At 40.4% G+C, this 21,153-nt stretch overlaps 1 protein-coding gene across 14 annotated transcripts in view; it reads left to right on the top strand.

The window, feature by feature from the left end:
• PLCH1 (phospholipase C eta 1) overlaps positions 1-21,153 on the top strand; it is a 269,548-nt gene that overhangs the window by 203,135 nt on the left and 45,260 nt on the right. For all 14 annotated transcript variants that reach the window (XM_063807279.1, XM_063807289.1, XM_063807288.1 and 11 more), the window contains one exon: positions 2,257-2,428. In XM_063807279.1, coding sequence (XP_063663349.1) covers positions 2,257-2,428 — 172 coding nt within the window. The remainder of the gene's footprint in view (positions 1-2,256; positions 2,429-21,153) is intronic.

Genomic DNA, 21,153 nt, shown 5'->3' with positions numbered 1-21,153 from the left:
CAAGAAAGGATTTTTGAATTAAAGGAAACAAATTAAAATTACAATTGTGTAAAATTAATTTTTTAGAAGTTAGTAACCTTTAAAATTTCCAATATTTGGTCTTCTCATTAATTAAACATGAGGTTAAAAATGCTTTTCTAATAAGACACACTTGCTGTATAGCAGATTTAGTTTATGATGCCTCCCATGTGGAAGAATCTTGAACACTGCATTCTAATGGGTCTTCACAACCCTGATTTCTACAGGTCCTAGCCAAATGGGTGAAGTAATTTTGCCTTTATTTCCCAATGTATGAAGTAGGGTGTTGAGAAGGCCTGCCACCTATGTATCTTGGAAGATCCTCTGGTGATTTGACAATTTACTTCAAGTTTGGGAACTCTTAGAAGAAAAGCACTTCGAATTAAAAGAGTTAATAAACTTGTTTAGTACATTTTAAAAGTTCAGCCTTTTCCTCTCCTTTCTTAACTTTGGTTGCATCTTTATATCAGGGTTTCTCAACCTTGGCACTATTGACATTGTGTACTGATAATTTTTTTTTTTTTTTTTTTTTTTTTGGTAGAGAGCTGTCCTGTGCAGCGTAGGGTGGAAAGCAACATCCTCAGCTTCTATTCATTATGTGCCAATAGCACCCCTGAAGTGTGACCACCAAAAATGTCTTCAGATATTGACAAGCGTCTCCTGTACTGGGGGGAATAATTGCCTCGTTCCCTGTTGAGAAGCACAGCTTTACACTAAACATCATCAAGCACTAATTAGGCTTTTTTTTTTTTCTGAGGCAGCCTTGCTCTGTCGCCCATGCTGGAGTGCAGTGGCATGATCTCAGCTCACTGCAACCTCCGCCTCCCGGGTTCAAGCGATTCTCTTGCCTCAGCCCTCTGAGTATCTGGGATTACCGGCACGTGCCACAATGCCTGGCTCATTTTTGTATTTTTAGTAGAGACAGTGTTTCACTATATTGCCCAGGCTGGTCTCGAACTCCTGGCCTCAAGTGATCTGCCTGCTTCGGCCTCCCAAAGTGCTGGGATTACAGGCATGAGCCACCACTCCCTGCCACTAATAGATTTTTTGTAAATGAATTGACAATGTGAAAATTCCTTGTTAAAACTCCCTGATGTGACTGCAGGACAACTCAGGGTTGTCAGTTTGTTGTTGCTGTTGCTTTTCCCTCTTCTAGCACTTTAGGGTAAAACCTATGTGAAGAAATGAATAGCAAACAGATTGTAGTCGAGTAAGGAAACCTACCTCAGCCACAAAGGCTCATCTGTAAGATGGCCCACAGCATCAGGTTTTACTAATGAGGAGAGAAGGTAGGTCTGGCGGTCATAGCCCGTATTGTGGAACTTGTGCTTGTCACGAAAGCCTGGAAAAAGTTTTTCTGCACATTGATATATTAGGTGATTTAAATATTGGTATATGTTGATATATTAGGTGATTTAAATATATTGCCTATTATGTCTGAAGACATGTAACGGAAAACTAGAAAAAAGTCAATGAACCTGAATTTGAAATAATTTCTTATTCTGAGGAAAAAATAAGGTTGAGAGAGGAGTAAAATCATGTAATCAGCCCTGATCTCCTTTCTGCCTTAGCCACCAACTCCTTTAGGTAATTATTTACATGGATCTCATGTTTTCTGTGCAGAAACCTGAGTGCTGGTGTAGAATGAATGCTTGGCTGGTTTTTATTTTTATTTTTTGACAAAGACTAGTATATAATTCTATCAAAGTGATTTTGAAATGTGCGATGTAGGATGCTATAAAACACAGAATTCCCTTATGTTATTTTATCCTCAATCATAATTTTCAAGGTGGGGGTTAATTATATATTTTAGAGTCAATAGCTTCATTTAATGACATTCAATGGTCTCTTAGAAGCTTTTAGACTTTTGAATAAATAAGACAAAATTACATTATATGAGTTTACTTTCTTTAGACTTCTCATCTCTTTTAAAATTTTCTCTTCTTTTAAAAGAAACATAATATATCTACCATTGTTTCCTGATGCAAAATATTAGAAAAGCCATCCCATGTGGATTGGTATTTTGTTCATCCATTATGCTTAGCAAAGTATATTTGCTCAGAGGAATTTTTAAAATGCATTTCTAATCTTTCTCATTTTAGAAGCATTTTAACCATCATCAGTATCGCAAATACTGTCACTAGGATTGTAACAACACAGTGAATACTGAATCATTTTCAAAAGTCCCTGTGAGTTGCCTGCACCTGACGCCTCTGGACTATGTTGCTCTTTTCTCAGGTTTCCTGTTATATTGTCTATCGAGAATCACTGCAGTATCCAGCAGCAAAGGAAGATTGCTCAGTACCTGAAAGGAATATTCGGAGACAAACTGGACCTGTCATCTGTTGATACAGGGGAGTGCAAGCAGCTTCCAAGCCCTCAAAGTTTGAAAGGCAAAATTCTAGTGAAGGTAATTACTTCAAGTAATGCAATAAAAGACATTCATTATCAGCTAAGCCTGCCCTGCCTTAAAGAATAAAAATGGGTTTCAAGGGAGAATAATAATTAGAATCACTATATGAAGGATTGTCTAGATCTATGTATGCGCCTTATTCCAATTTTTTAATAGTCGTGTCTTCAGAAGAAGCTTATTGTTGAGTGAGCACATATTCTGAGATTTGTACTTATGAAGTGGAAACATCAATACTGTAAGCCAAATGTTTGATATTTTAGTCTGTAATAGTTCACACCAGAGAGAAATGTGTGTGTAGGAGCGTGAGGTTCAGGAAAGGAGAAGGCTCCTTGTATCCATATCTGAAAGCAGTTCTTTCAGACTTTTTCTCCCATTTCAAGCTCCAATAACTGTCTGTCAAAAAAACCAAAAAAACCAAAAAGCTTCATGGTTGATCAGTCTTGGTTATGCAAGTGAGAAGAGCTCACTTCAAAGAGGAACACAGGCACAGACATAATAATGCCCCACAGGACTCATGTACGTGTGAAAGAGCAGTAGGTGAACAGAATGACATTTCATAAACAGATTTTCTGAGAGAGGAAGCTTACTACAATAAATATTATTCATGCAAAGAATAGCCAGAAAGACAGTTCTTTCAGTTTTCAGATCACTGACTTTGTGGTTTTACTTATTTCCAGTGAATTTTGTGTGTTTGTACTAAAACCACCTTGGGTGGCCACATCATTTTGTGATTAAAAATGTAAAGGAAAGCAATAGGGTATTAAAATTCAAACTGGGTTATATTTTACTTAAAAGAGGTGTGTATGAAAAAACAAATATATAGGAGGAGCAGGAAAGTCAAGGAGGCAATGTAATTTCATGGCAGGACTTCAACTGGGGCTTTAAGGGAGAGCAGCACATGGAAAAGATGGAACGTATTCATTCTTAGAATTGGTCAAAACCTGTTTTCTACCAATTAAATAAAATTATAGATTCTGAATACATCAAAAAGGTGTTGCTAGGCATTTATATGCATAAAGGTATTTTGAATAAAAGCTCCACATAATGCAAGAGATAACATGAAGGCCAATTTGCCCAAGTCTTGCTAAAGCAAACTTTTATAGTAAAAATTGATTTGTGGGTTAGAAAATGAAATGTCATCTTTATAACCTTGTAAATGTTTCTACTTCCTAAATATTCTTTAGTCAGCAGTCAGGATGTTAAATGCAGAATAAATTCATTTGATTGAAATCTTTCTCCTTTGGACAGTGGAACTCACAGTGGATATTTAATGTGGACTAATTGAGTCTCCTTTGCATAACTGGGCTTTGAGTTATTTGACACAGAATATCCCAGGGCTTATGGCATCAGGATGAATCAGAGGCAGAAAGTCTGAGGCACTCATGGGAAAGGGTGGCAACAATGTGAACTGCAAGTATTTCAAGAGCATCTGAGATCCATTTGCTAGTAGTAATGTTGTTTAGACATTAAGGAGCTGCCTGGATCTGCGGACCAGCGCAACCCCATTTAAAGTAAAAACAAGGCAACTGATTTCTTGTGTTCCTTTACTATCAGAGCAATCTCTGATTGAAAAGGCAGGATGTCTATGGCTACTTACCACTTTGGAGATTGACAAGTTGTTTATTATTACAACTGTTACACACATATGTTCCAATCATGCATGCATACACATTTATATATGTGTAAATTTTCTGATAAAATACAGGCAAAGTTCATTTTTTAAATTTATTTTTATTTTATTATTATTATACTTTAAGTTTTAGGGTACATGTCCACAATGTGCAGGTTAGTTACATATGTATACATGTGCCATGCTGGTGTGCTGCACCCATTAACTCGTCATTTAGCATTAGGTATATCTCCTAAAGCTATCCCTCCCCCCTCCCCCCACCCCACAACAGTCCCCAGAGTGTGATGTCCCCTTCCTGTGTCCATGTGTTCTCGTTGTTCAATTCCCACCTATGAGTGAGAATATGTGGTGTTTGGTTTTTTGTTCTTGCGATAGTTTACTGAGAATGATGATTTCCAATTTCATCCATGTCCCTACAAAGGACATGAACTCATCATTTTTTATGGCTGCATAGTATTCTATGTTGTATATGTGCCACATTTTCTTAATCCAGTCTATTATTGTTGGACATTTGGGTTGGTTCTAAGTCTTTGCTATTGTGAATAATGCCACAATAAACATACGTGTGCATGTGTCTTTATAGCAGCATGATTTATAGTCCTTTGGGCATATACCCAGTAATGGGATTGCTGGGTCAAATGGTATTTCTAGTTCTAGATCCCTGAGGAATCGCCACACTGACTTCCACAATGGTTGAACTAGTTTACAGTCCCACCAACAGTGTAAAAGTGTTCCTATTTCTCCACATCCTCTCCAGCACCTGTTGTTTCCTGACTTTTTAATGATTGCCATTCTAACTGGTGTGAGATGGTATCTCATTGTGGTTTTGATTTGCATTTCTCTGATGGCTAGTGATGGTGAGCATTTTTTCATGTGCTTTTTGGCTGCATAAATGTCTTCTTTTGAGAAGTGTCTGTTCATGTCCTTCGCCCACTTTTTGATGGGGTTGTTTGTTTTTTTCTTGTAAATTTGTTTGAGTTCATTGTAGATTCTGGATATTAGCCCTTTGTCAGATGAGTAGGTTGCAAAACTTTTCTCCCATGTTGTAGGTTGCCTGTTCACTCTGATGGTAGTTTCTTTTGCTGTGCAGAAGCTCTTTAGTTTAATTAGATCCCATTTGTCAATTTTGGCTTTTGTTGCCACTGCTTTTGGTGTTTTAGACATGAAGTCCTTGCCCATGCCTATGTCCTGAATGGTAATGCCTAGGTTTTCTTCTAGGGTTTTTATGGTTTTAGGTCTAACGTTTAAGCCTTTAATCCATCTTGAATTAATTTTTGTATAAGGTGTAAGGTAGGGATCCAGTTTCAGCTTTCTACATATGGCTAGCCAGTTTTCCCAGCACCATTTATTAAATGGGGAATCCTTTCCCCATTGCTTGTTTTTCTCAGGTTTGTCAAAGATCAGATAGTTGTAGACATGCGGCGTTACTTCTGAGGGCTCTGTTCTGTTCCATTGATCTATATCTCTGTTTTGGTACCAGTACCATGCTGTTTTGGTTACTGTAGCCTTGTAGTATAGTTTGAAGTCAGGCAGCGTGATGCCTCCAGCGTTGTTCTTTTGGCTTAGGATTGACTTGGCGTTGCGGGCTCTTTTTTGGTTCCATATGAACTTTAAAGTAGTTTTTTCCAATTCTGTGAAGAAAGTCATTGGTAGCTTGATGGGGATGGCATTGAATCTATAAATTACCTTGGGCAGTGTGGCCATTTTTATGAAATTGATTCTTCCTACCCATGAGCATGGAATGTTCTTCCATTTGTTTGTATCCTCTTTAATTTCCTTGAGCAGTGGTTTGTAGTTCTCCTTGAAGAGGTCTTTCATGTCCCTTGTAAGTTGGATTCCTAGGTATTTTATTCTCTTTGAAGCAATCGTGAATGGGTGGTCACTCATGATTTGGCTCTCTGTTTGTCTGTTATTGGTGTATAAGAATGCTTGTGATTTTTGTACATTGATTTTGTATCCTGAGACTTTGCTGAAGTTGCTTATCAGCTTAAGGAGATTTTGGGCTGAGACGATGGGGTTTTCTAGATATACAAACATGTCATCTGCAAACAGGGACCATTTGACTTCCTCTTTTCCTAATTGAATACCCTTTATTTCCTTCTTCTGCCTAATTGCCCTGGCCAGAACTTCCAACACTATGTCGAATAGGAGTGATGAGAGAGGGCATCCCTGTCTTGTGCCAGTTTTCAAAGGGAATGCTTCCAGTTTTTGCCCATTCAGTATGATATTGGCTGTGGGTTTGTCATAGATAGCTGTTATTATTTTGAGATACGTCCCATCAATACCTAATTTATTGAGAGTTTTTAGCATGAAGCTTGTTGAATTTTGTCAAAGGCCTTTTCTGCATCTATTGAGATAATCATGTGGTTTTTGTCTTTGGTTCTGTTTATATGCTGGATTACATTTATTGATTTGCATATATTGAACCAGCCTTGCATTCCAGGGATGAAGCCCACTTGATCATGGTGGATAAGCTTTTTGATATGCTGCTGGATTCGGTTTGCCAGTATTTTATTGAGAATTTTTGCATCGATGTTCATCAAGGATATTGGTCTAAAATTCTCTTTTTTGGTTTTGTCTCTGCCCAGCTTTGGTATCAAGATGATGCTGGCCTCATAAAATGAGTTAGGGAGGATTCCCTCTTTTTCTATTGATTGGAATAGTTTCAGAAGGAATGGTACCAGTTCCTCCTTGTACCTCTGGTAGAATTCGGCTGTGAATCCATCTGGTCCTGGGCTCTTTTTGGTTGGTAAGCTATTGATTATTGACACAATTTCAGAGCCTGTTATTGGTCTATTCAGAGAGTCAACTTCTTCCTGGTTTAGTCTTGGGAGGGTGTATGTGTCGAGGAATTCATCCATTTCTTCTAGATTTTCTAGTTTATTTGCGTAGAGGTGTTTGTAGTATTCTCTGATGGTAGTTTGTATTTCTGTGGGATCAGTGGTGATATCCCCTTTATCGTTTTTTATTGCGTCTATGTGATTCTTCTCTCTTTTCTTCTTTATTAGTCTTGCTAGCGGTCTATCAATTTTGTTGATCCTTTCAAAAAACCAGCTCCTGGATTCATTAATTTTTTGAAGGGCTTTTTGTGTCTCTATTTCCTTCAGTTCTGCTCTGATTTTAGTTATTTCTTGCCTTCTGCTAGCTTTTGAATGTGTTTGCTCTTGCTTTTCTAGTTCTTTCAATTGTGATGTTAGGGTGTCAATTTTGGATCTTTCCTGCTTTCTCTTGTGGGCATTTAGTGCTATAAATTTCCCTCTACACACTGCTTTGAATGTGTCCCAGAGATTCTGGTATGTTGTGTCTTTATTCTCGTTGGTTTCAAAGAACATCTTTATTTCTGCCTTCATTTCGTTATGTACCCAGCAGTCATTCAGGAGCAGGTTGTTCAGTTTCCATGTAGTTGAGTGGTTTTGAGTGAGTTTCTTAATCCTGAGTTCTAGTTTGATTGCACTGTGGTCTGAGAAACAGTTTGTTATAATTTCTGATCTTTTACATTTGCTGAGGAGAGCTTTACTTCCAAGTATGTGGTCAATTTTGGAATAGGTGTGGTGTGGTACTGAAAAAAATGTATATTCTGTTGATTTGAGGTGGAGAGTTCTGTAGATGTCTATTAGGTCCACTTGGTGCACAGCTGAATTCAATTCCTGGATATCCTTGTTAACTTTCTGTCTCGTTGATCTGTCTAATGTTGACAGTGGGGTGTTAAAGTCTCCCATTGTTAATGTGTGGGAGTCTAAGTCTCTTTGTAGGTCACTCAGGACTTGCTTTATGAATCTGGGTGCTCCTGTATTGGGTGCATATATATTTAGGATAGTTAGCTCTTCTTGTTGAATTGATCCCTTTACCATTATGTAATGGCCTTCTTTGTCTCTTTTGATCTTTGTTGGTTTAAAATCTGTTTTATCAGACACTAGGATTGCAACCTCTGCCTTTTTTTGTTTTCCATTTGCTTGGTAGATCTTCCTCCATCCTTTTATTTTGAGCCTATGTGTGTCTCTGCACGTGAGATGGGTTTCCTGAATACAGCACACTGATGGGTCTTGACTCTTTATCCACCTTGCCAGTCTGTGTCTTTTAATTGGAGCATTTAGTCCATTTACATTTAAAGTTAATATTGTTATGTGTGAATTTGATCCTGTCATTATGATGTTAGCTGGTTATTTGCTCGTTAGTTGATGCAGTTTCTTCCTAGCCTCGATGGTCTTTACAATTTGGCATGATTTTGCAGTGGCTGGTACTGGTTGTTCCTTTCCATGTTTAGCGCTTCCTTCAGGAGCTCTTTTAGGGCAGGCCTGGTGGTGACAAAATCTCTCAGCATTTGCTTGTCTGTAAAGTATTTTATTTCTCCTTCACTTATGAAGCTTAGTTTGGCTGGATATGAAATTCTGAGTTGAAAATTCTTTTCTTTAAGAATGTTGAATATTGGCCCCCACTCTCTTCTGGCTTGTAGAGTTTCTGCCGAGAGATCTGCTGTTAGTCTGATGGGCTTCCCTTTGTGGGTAACCCGACCTTTCTCTCTGGCTGCCCTTAACATATTTTCCTTCATTTCAACTTTGGTGAATCTGACAATTATGTGTCTTGGAGTTGCTTTTCTCGAGGAGTATCTTTATGGTGTTCTCTGTATTTCCTGAATCTGAATGTTGGCCTGCCTTGCTAGACTAGGGAAGTTCTCCTGGATAATATCCTGCAGAGTGTTTTCCAACTTGGTTCCATTCTCCCCGTCACTTTCAGGTACACCAATCAGACGTAGATTTGGTCTTTTCACATAGTCCCATATTTCTTGGAGGCTTTGCTCATTTCTTTTTATTCCTTTTCCTCTAAACTTCCCTTCTCGCTTCATTTCATTCATTTCATCTTCTGTCACTGATACCCTTTCTTCCAATTGATTGCATTGGCTCCTGAGGCTTCTGCATTCTTCATGTAGTTCTTGAGCCTTGGCTTTCAGCTCCATCGGCTCCTTTAAGTACTTCTCTGTATTGGTTCTTCTAGTTATACATTCGTCTAAATTTTTTTCAAAGTTTTTAACTTCTTTGCCTTTGGTTTGAATTTCCTCCTGTAGCTCGGAGTAGTTTGATCATCTGAAGCCTTGTTCTCTCAACTCGGCAAAGTCATTGTCCATCCAGCTTTGTTCCGTTGCTGGTGAGGAGCTGCGTTCCTTTGGAGGAGGAGAGGTGCTCTGCTTTTTAGAGTTTCCAGTTTTTCTGCTCTTTTTTTTCCCCATCTTTGTGGTTTTATCTACTTTTGGTCTTTGATGATGGTGATGTACAGATGGGTTTTTGGTGTGGATGTCCTTTCTGTTTGTTAGTTTTCCTTCTAACAGACAAGACCCTCAGCTGCAGGTCTGTTGGAGTTTGCTAGAGGTCCACTCCAGACCCTCTTTGCCTGGGTACCAGCAGCAGTGGCTGCAGAACAGCAGATTTTCGTGAACCACAAATGCTGCTGTCTGGTTGTTTCTCTGGAAGTTTTGTCTCAGAGGAGTACCTGGCTGTGTGAGGTGTCAGTCTGCCCCTACTGGGGGGTGCCTCCCAGTTAGGCTGCTTGGGGGTCAGGGGTCAGGGACCCACTTGAGGAGACAGTCTGCCTGTTCTCAGATCTCCAGCTGCGTGCTGGGAGAACCACTGCTCTCTTCAAAGCTGTCAGACAGGGACATTTAAGTCTGCAGAGGTTACTGCTGTCTTTTTGTTTGTCTGTGCCCTGCCCCCAGAGGTGGAGCCTACAGAGGCAGGCAGGCCTTCTTAAGCTGTGGTGGGCTCCACCCAGTTCGAGCTTCCCGGCTGCTTTGTTTACCTAAGCAAGCCTGGGCAATGACGGGCTCCCCTCCCCCAGCCTCGCTGCTGCCTTGCAGTTTGATCTCAGACTGCTGTGCTAGCAATCGGCGAGACTCCGTGGGCGTAGGACCCTCCGAGCCATGTGCGGGATATAATCTCCTGGTGCGCCGTTTTTTAAGCCCGTCGGAAAAGCGCAGTATTGGGGTGGGAGTGACCCGATTATCCAGGTGCCGTGTGTCACCCCTTTCTTTGACTGGGAAAGGGAACTCCCTGATCCCTTGCGCTTCCCGATTGAGGCAATGCCTTGCCCTGCTTCGGCTCGCGCATGGTGCACTGCACCCACTGTCCTGCGCCCACTGTCTGGCACTCCCTAGTGAGATGAACCCGGTACCTCAGATGGAAGTGCAGAAATCACCCATCTTCTGCGTTGCTCATGCTGGGAGCTGTAGACCCAGAGCTGTTCCTATTCAGCCATCTTGGCTCCCCCACCAGCAAAGTTCATTTTATTGTATTTTACTTTATTGCATTTCACAGACACTGCATTTTGTGTGTGTGTGTGACAAATTGAAGGTTTGTGGCAACTCTATGTCAAGCAAGTCTTTCGGCACTGTTTTTCCAAAAGTATGGGCTCACTTTGTGTCTCTGTGTCACATTTTGGTAATTCTTGCTCTATTTAAAACTTTTTCATTATTATTATATCTGTTGTGGTGATCTGTGATCGGTGATCTTTAATGCTACTATTGCAATTGTTCTGGGGAGCCATAATCCCTGCCTATATAAGATGGCAAACTTAATTGATAAGTGTTGTGTGTGTACTAACTGCTCCATGAACCACCTGATTCCCCATCTCTCTCCCACTCCTCAGTTCTCCCTGTTTCCTAAGACATAACAGTATGGAAATTAAGCCAGTTGATAACCCTACAATGGCCTCCAAGTGTCCAAGTGAAAGGCAACTCACATGTCTCTTACTTTTTAAAAAATATTTATTAATTTCAGTAGGTTTTGTGGGAACAGGTAGTGTTTGGTTACATGCATAAGTTTTTTAGTGGTGATTTCTGAGATTTTGGTGCACCTGTCACCTCAGCAATGTACACTGTACCCAGTGAGCAGTCTTTTATCCCTTGCCCCCTCCCACACTTTCCCCCGAGTCCCCAAATTCTATTATATCATTCTTGTGCCTTTGTGCCCTCATAGCTTAGCTCCCACTTATAAGTGAGAACATATGTTTTGTTTTCCATTCCTGAGTTACTTCACTTAGAATAATGATCTCCAGCTCCATCTAGGTTGCTGCAAATGCCATATTTCATTCTTTTTATGGCTGAGTAGTATTCCATGGTGTATATATGTATACCACATTTTCTTTATCCACTCGTTGATTGATGGGCATTTGGGCTGTTTCCATATCTTTGCAATTGTGACTTGTGCTGCTAAAAATATGTGTACAAGTGTCTTTCTCATATAATGACTTCTTTGCCTCTTGGTAGAGATGCAGGAGTGGTATCTACCAAGAGGAAAATATTTACTTTTAGTTCTTTAAGGAATCTCCACTGTTTTCCATAATGGTTGTAGTAGTTTCCATTCCCTCCAGCAGTGTAAAAGTGTTCTGTTTTCACCACATCTATGCCAACATCTGTTATTTTTTAATTTTTTGCTTATGGCCATTCTTGCAGGAGTAAGTTGGTATTGCATTGTGGTTTTGATTTGCATTTCCCTGATTATTAGTGATGTTGAGCATTTTTTCATATGTTTGTTGACCATTTGTATATCTTTTTTTGAGAATTGTCTATTCATGTCCTTAGCCTACTTTTTGATGGTATTATTTGTCTTTTTCTTCCTGATTTGTTTGAGTTCCTTGTAGATTGTAGATATTAGTCCTTTGTCAGACACATAGTTTGTGAAGATTCTCTCCCACTCTGTGAGTTGTCTGTTTACTCCACTGATTATTTCTTTTGCTATGCAGAAGCTTTTTAGTTTAATTAAGTCCCATCTCTTTATCTTTGTTTTTGTTACATTCACTCTTGGGTTCTTAGTCATGAAGTCTTTGCCTCAGCCAATGTCTAGAAGGGGTTTTTCCAGTGTTAACTTTTAGAATGTATATGGTTTCAGGTGTTATATTTAAGTCTTAGATCCATCTTGAGTTGATTTTTGTAGAAGGTGAGAGATGAGGATCCAGTTTCATTCTTCTACATGTGCTTTGCCAATATTCCAGTACTATTTGTTGAATATGGTGTCCTTTCCCCACTTTATGTTTTTGTTTGCTTTGTCAAAGATCAGTTCACTGTAAGTATTTGGCTTTCTTTCTGGGTTCTCTATTCTGTTCCATTGGTCTATGTGCCTATTTTTATACCAGTACCATGCTGTTTTGGTGACTATGGTCTTATATTATACTTTGAAGTCAGGTAATGTTATGCGTCCAAATTTGTTCTTTTTGCTTAGTCTTGCTTTGGGTATGCGGGCCCTCTTTTAGTTCCATATGAATTTTAGGATTTTGTTTCCAGTTTTGTGAGGAATGATGATGGTATTTTGATAGGGATTACATAGAATTTATAGATTGCTTTTGGCAGTATGGTTATTTTCACAATATTGATTCTACCCATCCTTGAGCATGGAATGTGTTTCCATTTGTTTGTGTCATCTATGATTTCTTTCAGCAGTGTTTTGTAGTTTTCCTTGTAGATATCTTTCACCTCTTTGTTTAGGTATCTTCCTAAGTATTTTGTTTTATTTTTTGCAGCTATTGTAAAAGGGGTTGAGCTTGGTTGTTGTTGGTATATAGCAGTGCTATTGATTTGTGTATGTTGATCTTGTATCCTGAAACTTTACTGAATTCATTTATCAGATCTAGGAGCTTTTTGGATGAGCCTTTAGGGTTTTCTAGGTATACAACCATATCATCAGCGAACAGCAACAATTTGACTTCCCCTTTACACATTTGGAAGCCCTTTATTTCTTTCGCTTGTCTGATTGCCTTGGCTGGGATTTCCAGTACTATGTTGAACAGAAGTGGTGAAAGTGGGCATCCTTGTCTTGTTCTAGTTCTCAGGGGGAATGCTTTCAGCTTTTCCCTGTTCAGTATAATGTTGGCTGTGGGTTTGTCATAGATGGCTTTTATTACCTTAAGGTATGTCCCTTCTATGCTGATTTTGCTGAGGGTTTTAATCATAAAGAGATGCTGGATTTTGTTAAATGCTTTTTCTGCATCTATTGAGATGATCATGTGATTTTTGTTTTTGATTCTGTTTATGTGGTATATCACATTTATTGACTTGTACATGTGAAACAATCCCTGCATCCTTGGTATGAAACCCACTCAATCACGGTGGATTATCTTTTTGATATGCTGTTGGATTCAGTTAGCTAGTATTTTGTTGAGGATTTTTGCATCTATGTTCATTAGCGATATTGGTCTGTAATTTTCTTTTTTTTTGTTATGTCCTTTTCTGGTTTTGGTGTTAGGGTGATACTGGCTTCATAGCATGATTTAGGGGGGATTCTTTCTTTCTCGTCTTTTGGAATAGTTTCAATAGATTTGGTACCAGTTCTTTGCATGTCTGATAGAATTAAGCCGTGAATCCATCTGGTCCTGGACATTTTTTGTTGTTGTTGGCAATTTTTTTTATTAGCATTTCAGTCGGACTGCTTGTTGTTGGTTTGTTCAGAGTTTCTGTTTCTTCCTGGTTTAACCTCCGAGGATTGTATATTTCCAGGAACTTACCCATCTCCTCTAGGTTTTCTAGTTTGTGCATGTAAAGGTGTTCATAGTATCCTTGAATGAACTTTTGTATTTCTGTGATATCAGTTGTAATATCTCTCATTTTGTTTCTAATTGAGCTTATTTGGATCTTCTCTCTTCTTTTGTTGGTTAATCTTGCAAATGGTCTATCAATTTTGTTTATCTTTTAAAAGAACCAGGTTTTTGTTTCATTTATCTTTTGTATTTTTTGTTGTTGTTTCAATTTCATTTAGTTCTGCTCTGATCTTTGTTATTTCTTTTCTTCTGCTGAATTTGGGTTTGGCTTGTTTTTGTTTCTCTAGTTCCTTGAGGTGTGACCTAAGATTATCTGTTTGTCCTCTTTCAGACTTTTGATATAGGCATTTAATGCTATGAACTTTCCTCTTAGCATCACTTTGCTGTATCCCAGAGATTTTGAAAGGTTGTGTCACTATTATCGTTCAGTTCAAGGAATTTTTAAGTTTCCGTCTTGATTTCATTGTTGACGCAACAATTATTCAGGAGCAGATTATTTAATTTATATGTATTTGCACATTTTCTGGGGTTCCTTTTGGAGTCCATTTCCAATTTTATTCCACGTTGTCCTAGAGAGTACTTGCTATAATTATGATTTTCTTAAATTCGTTGAGACTTGTTTTGTGGCCTGTCATATGGTCTGTCTTAGAGAATGTTTCCTGTCCTAATTAATAGAATGTATATTCTGCAGTTGTTGGGTAGAATATTCTGTAAATATCTGCTAAGTCTATTTGTTCTAGGGTATAGTTTAAGTCCATTGTTTCTTTGTTGACTTTCTGTCTTGATGACCTGTCTAGTGCTGTTAGTGGAGTATTGAATTCTCTCACTATTATTGTGTTGCTGTCTACATTATTTCTTAGGTCTAGTAGTAACTGTTTTATAAATTTGGGAGCTCCAGTGTTAGGTGAATATATATTTAGGATTGTGATATTTTCCTGCTGGACTAGTTCTTTTATCATGGTATAGTGTCCCTCTTTGTCTTTTTTAACTGCTGTTGCTTTAAAGTTTGTTTTGTCTGATATAAGGATAGCTGCTCCTGCCCACTTTTTTTGTCCATTTGCATGAAATATCTTCTTCTACCCCTTTACTTTAAGTTTATGAGTCCTTATATCTTATGTGAGTTTTTTGAAGACAGCAGATATTTGGTTGGTGAATTCTTATTCATTCTGCCATTCTGTGCCTTTTAAGTGGAGCATTTAGACCATCTACATTCAAAATTTGTTTTGAGAGATAAGGTACTATTAGATTCATTTTGCTAGTTTTTTTTGCCTGAATACCTTTTTTTTTCTTCATTGTATTGTTTTATAGGCCCTGTGGGACTTATGCTTTATGGAGGTTTTATTTCGGTGTATTTTGAGGTTTTCTTTCAAGATTTAGGTTTTTTTTTCCTTTTAGGTTTCTTTCCTTTTAGGTTTTTTTTTTTTTTTTTTTTTTTTTGTAGTGCTGGCTTGGTAGTGGCGAATTCTCTCAGCATTTTTGTTGCCTATGATCTGAAATTGGATTATTGCGTGTGTCTGAAAAGGACTTTATCTTTCCCTTATTTATCAAGCCTAGTTTTGCTGGACACAAGATTTCTTGGCTGATAATTATTTTAAGGAGGCTGAAGATAGGATCCCATTCCTTTCTAGCTTGTAGGATTTTGGCTGAGAAATCTGCTTTTAATCTTATAGGTTTTTCTTTATAGATTACCTAATGCTTTTGCCTCACAGCTGTTAAGATTCTTCCTTCATCTTGACTTTAGATAACCTGATGACTATGTGTCTAGGTGATGATCTTTTCGTGATGAATTTTCTAGGTGTTCTTTGAGCTTCTTGTATTTGGATGTATAGATCTCCAGCAAAGCCAGGGAAATTTTCCTCAATTATTCCCTCAAATAGGTTTTCCACACTGTGAGATTTCTCTTCTTCCTGGGGAACACCAAGTATTCTTAGGTTTGTTCATTTAACATAATCCCAAACTTCTTCCAGGCTTTGTTCTTTTTTTTATTCTTTTTTCTTTGTCTTTGTCAGATTGGGTTAATTCAAAAGCCTTGTCTTCAAGCTCTGAAGTTCTTTCTTCTACTTGTTTGATTCTTTTGTTGAAACTTTCCAGTGTATTTTGCATTTCTCTAAGAGTATCTTTTATTTTTAGAAGTTGTGATTGTTTTGTATTGATGCCGTCTATTTCTCTGGATATTTTTTCATCCATAGTCTGCATTACTTTTGAATTTCTTTAAATTGTTTTTCACCTGTCTCTGGTGCATCCTTGAGTAGCTTAATTATCAACCTTCTGAATGCTTTTGCTGGCAAGTCAGGGATTTCTTCTTGGTTTGGATCCTTTCTTGGTGAGATATTGTGATCTTTTGAGGGTGTTAAAGAACCTTGCTTTTTCATATTGCCAGAATTGTTTTTCTGGTTCCTTTTCATTTGGGTAGACTACGTCAGAGGGAAGATCTGGTATTCAAAGGCTGCTGTTCAGATTCTTTTGTCCCACAGGGTGGTCTTCTAATGTGGTGCCCTCCCACTTCCTCTAGGCATGGGACTTCCTGATAGCTGGACTGTAGTGATTGTTATTGCTTGTCTGGGTCTAGCCACCCAGCGGAGCTACCAGGCTCCAGCCTGGTACTCAGGAATATCTGCAAAGAGTCCTGTTAAGTGATCTGTCTTCAGGTCTCTCAGCCATGGAGACCTGTTCTGGTGGAGGTAGCAGGGGAGTGAAGTAGACTCTGTGAGGGTCCTTGGTTGTTTTGTTTAGTGTGCTGGTTTTCTCGAATGCTGGTTGTGCTAGTTGTTGGTTATCCTCCAGCCAGAAGGTAGCACTTTTAAGAGATCATCAGCTGATACAAGCTTGCCCTAAGGTCACCTGGATACATATTTGAGTTTCTCAGCCAATGGGCAGGGCCATAGAGCTCCCAAGAGATTATGTCTTTTGTCTTCAGCTACCACGGTGGGTAGAGAAAGACCATCAGTTGGATGCAGGGTCAGGCGTGTCTAAGCTCAGACTCTTCTTGAGCAGGGTTTGCTGTCGCTGCTGTAGGGGCTGGGAGTGTGGTTCTCAGTCCAATGGAGTTATGTTCCCAGGGGGATTATGGCTGCCTCTGCTGCATCATACAGGTCACCAGGGAAGTGGGGAAAGCTGGCAGTGACAGGCCTCACCTAGTTCCCACTCAGCCAGCAAGGCCAGTCTCATTCCCACCACCAGCACCGAGTTTATATCCAGGCAGCTCATGAGTAGGGCTGAGATCTTGCCCCAGGCTACAAGCCTCCCCACTGAGAAAGCAAGCTGGCCTTTCAGGCCCCACCTCTCCCCACCTGCCATGGCCTCTGTGCTCCTATCTGCACTTCCTGTTTGCTCCCGTCACTGCCCCCAGATTCTGCCCATAAATGTTTATGCTTGGTTGTAATTATTACAAAGTTCATCTCAAAGTTTCCTTCTCCCTGTATTCTTTCCCCAGTTCTACTGGTAGCCTCCCCAAAGGCCCCTGTGAGACAGTCAGAAGTGGTTTCCCTGGGTACTGGGTGTGCCCACAGGGCTCTTCCTGCTGTTTCTTCTACCTTTATATTTTGCTCAGCTCTCTAAATTTGTTTCAGCTCTTGGTAAGGCCAAATCCTTCTCTCATTTTATTAGTCTGTTGTCATACTGCTATAAAGAAATACCTGACACAGAGAAATTATAAAAAGAGGTTTAATTGACTCACAGTTCCACAGGCTTAACAGGAAGCATGTCTAGGAGGCCTCATGAAACTTACAATCATGGCAGAGGGCAAAGAGGAAGCAGGCACCTTCTTCACAAGGTGGCAGGAGAGAGAAGGGTGAACAGTGAAGGGAGAAGAGCCTGTTATAAAACCATCAGATCTCATAAGAACTCACTATCATGAGAACAGCATGGGGAAACTGCCCCCATGATCCAATTACCTCCCACCAGGTCTCTCCCAAGAAATGTGGGTATTATGAGGATTATGATTCAAGATGATATTTGGGTGGGAACACAGCCAAACCATATCATTCTGCTCCTGGCTGCTCCCACATCTCATGTCCTCACATTTCAAAACACAATCATGTCTTTCCAACAGTCCCCCAAAGTCTTAACTCTTTCCAGGCTTAACCCAAAAGTCCAAGTCCAAAGTCTCATCTGAGACAAAGGAAGTCCCTTCTGCCCAGGAGCCTGTAAAATCAAAAGCAAGTTTGTTACTTCAAAGATACAATGGGGGTACAGGCATTGGATAAATGCTCCCATTCCAAAAAGGTGACATCGGCCAAAACAAAGGAGCTACAGGCTCCATGCAAGTCCAAAATCCAACAGGGCACTCATTAAATCTTAAAGCTCCAATATAATCTCCTTTGATTCTATGTCTCAGATCCAGGTCATGCTGATGCAAGAGGTGAGCTCCTATGGTCTTGGGTGGCTCCACTCCTGTGGCTTTGCAGGGTACAACACCCCTCCCAGCTGCTCTCACAGGCTGGCATTGAGTGTCTTCATCCTTTCCAGGCACACAGTGCAAGCTGTCAGTGGATCTATCATTCTGGGGTCTGGAGGACAGTGGCCCTCTTTTCACAGCTTTACTACACAGTGGTCCAGTGGGGATTTTGTGTGGGGGCTCCAACTCCACATTTCTCTTCCATACTGCCTTGAGGGCTCCACCCCTGTAGCATACTTCTGCCTAGGCATCCAGGTGTTTCCATACATCCTTTGAAATCTAGGCAGAGGTTCCCAAACCTCAGTTCTTGACTTCTGTGCACCTGCAGGCTCAACACCATGTGGAAACTTCCAAGGCTTGGAGCTTACACCCTCTGAAGCAATGGCCTGAGCTGAATGTTGGCCCCTTTTAGCCATGGCTAGGTTGTAGGGTACCAAGTCCCAAGGCTGCACAGAGCAGTAGCAGGGCCCTGGGCTTGGCCCATGAAAGCATTTTTTCTACCTAGGCCTCTGGGTCTGTGATGGGAGGGGCTGCCATGAAGGTTACTGACATGTCCTGTAGACATTTTCCCCATTGTCTTGGTGACTAACATTCAGCTCCTTTTTACTTATGCAAATTTCTGCAGCTAGCTTGAATTTCTCCCCAGAAAATGGGTTTTTCTTTTCTTTCTTTTTTATTTTGAGATGGAGTTTCACTCTTGTTGCCCAGGCTGGAATGCAGTGGCATGATCTCAGCTTACTGCAACCTCCGCCTCCTGAGTTCAAGCAATTCTCCTGCCTCAGCCTCCCAAGTAGCTGGGATTACAGGCATGTGCCACCATACCTGGCTAATTTTGTACTTTTAGTAGAGACGGGGTTTCACCATGCTGGTCAGGCTGGTCTCAAACTCCTGACCCCAGGTGACCCACCTGCCTTGGCCTCCCAAAGTGCTGGGATTACAGGCATGAGCCACCATGCCCAGCTGGATTTTTCTTTTCTATCACATCATCAGGCTGCAAATTTTCCAAACTTTTATGCTCTGCTTCCCTTTTAAACATAAGTTCCAATTTCAGATCATCTCTCTCAAGTTGAAAGTTGCACAGATCTCTAGGGCAGGGGCAAAACGCCACCAGTCTCTTTGCTAAAGCATAGCAAGACTGATCTTTGCTCCAGTTCCCAAAAAGTTCCTCATCTCCATCTGAGACCACCTCAACCTGGACTTCTTTGTTCACATCACCATCAGCATTTTGGTCAAAACCATTCAACAAGTTCTAGGAAGCCCCAAACCTTCCCATATCTTCCTTTCTTCTTCTGAGCCCTCCAAACTGTTCCAACCTCTGTCTGTTACCTAGTTCCAAAGTCAATTCCACAATTTCAAGTATCTGTATAGCAGTACCCGACTCTCTGCAGTACCAATCTACTGTATTAGTCAGTTTTCACACTGCTATAAAGAAATACCTGAGACTGGGTAATTATAGAGGAAAGAGGTTTAATTGACTCACTGTTTCTCAGGCTTAGCAGGAAGCATGGCTAGGAGGCTTCATGAAACTTACAATCATGGCAGAAGGTGAAGAGGAAATGGTCACCTTCTTCAGAAGATGACAGGAGAGAGAAGAGTGAGTGTGAAGTGGGAAGAGCCCTTTATAAAGTCATCAGATCCTGTGAGAACTCATTCACTATCACATAAACAGCATGGGGTATCTGCCCCCATAGTCCAATCACCTCCCCCCAGATTTCTCCCTAGTCACGTGGGTATTATGGGGATTACAGTTCAAGATGAAATTTGGGTGGGGACACAGCCAAACCATATCACCTGTGATCTAGATTTTCAGGTTCCCCAGTGAGGATGTGTTTTCGAGGGTGGATCTTCCCTCCTCACACTTTGGCCACTCACAGTTTTTCAGCTGTCTCACAGAGCTTGGAACAGCAGTCTGCTTCCTTCAAAGGGTCTGTGAATTCTTTTGGTTTTCCTGGTATGTTCCTGCAGTAGTTCTTGTAACACAAGTTCACGATGCGAGTCTTCACATGCTCTTCCATTGTCCGAGTGGGAGCTGCAAGTTAGTCCTGCCTCCTGGCTGCCATTTTCCTCTGGCATCTCCACATGTCTCTCACTTTCAATCAAAAACTACAAATGATTAAGCTTAGTGAGGAAGATGTGTTAAAAGACAAGACAGGCTGAAAGCTGGGCTTCTTGTGCCCAAGAGTTAGCCATTTTGTGAATGCAAAAGAAAAGTTCTTGAAGAAAATTAAAAGTGCTACTTCAGTAAACACACAATGATAGGAAAGCAAAATAGCCTTAACTTATTGCTGATAGAGAGAAAGTTTGAGTGGTCTGGATAAATGATCAAACCAGCTACAACATTCCGTTAAGCCAAAGCCCAATCCACAGCAACTCTCTTCAATTTTCTGAAGGCTGAGAGAGGTGAGGAAGCTGCAGAAGAAAAGTTTGGAGCTAGCAGAGTTTGGTATATGAAGTTTAAGGCAAGAATCCATCTCCATAACATAAAAGTGCAAGGTGAAGCAGCAAGTGCTGGTGGAGAAGCTGCAGCAAGGGATCTAGAAGGTTTAGCTAAGATAATTGATGAAGGTGGCTACACTAAACAACAGATTTCTTTTTGGTTTTGGAGATGGAGTATCACTCTGTCACCCAGGTTGGAGTGCAGTGGCGCCATCTTGGGTCACTACAACTTCTACCTCCTGGGTTCAAGTGATTCTCCTGCCTCAGCTTCCCAAGTAGCTGGGATTACAGGCACATGCCACCACGCCCAGCTAATTTTTGTATTTTTAGTAGACATGGGGTTTCATCATGTTGGCCAGGCTGGTCTCGAACTCCTGGCCTCAGGTGATTTGCCTGCCTTGGCCTCCCAAAGTGCTGGGATTACAGGCGTGAGCCACTGTGCCCAGCCTAAACAACAGATTTTCAGTGTAAACAAAACAGCCTTATATTGGGAGATGATGCCATCTGGGACTTTAATAGCTGGAGAGGAGTCATTGCCTGCCTTCAAAGCGTCAAGAACAGGCTGAGTCTCTTGTTAGAGACTAATGCAGCTAATGACTTTAAGTTGAAGCCAGTGCTCATTTTTCATCCCCTAGGCTCTTAAGAATTATGCTAAATCTACTCTGCCTGCACTGTGTAAATGGAATAACAAAGCCTGGATGACAGCACATATTTTTACAGCGTGGTTTACTGAATATTTTA

This window comes from Pan troglodytes, chromosome 2 (assembly GCF_028858775.2).
Source record: "Pan troglodytes isolate AG18354 chromosome 2, NHGRI_mPanTro3-v2.0_pri, whole genome shotgun sequence".
Lineage (NCBI taxonomy): Eukaryota > Metazoa > Chordata > Mammalia > Primates > Hominidae > Pan > Pan troglodytes.
The sequence above is the reverse complement of the archived record's forward strand: the minus strand, read 5'-3'. Positions and strand labels throughout refer to the sequence as shown.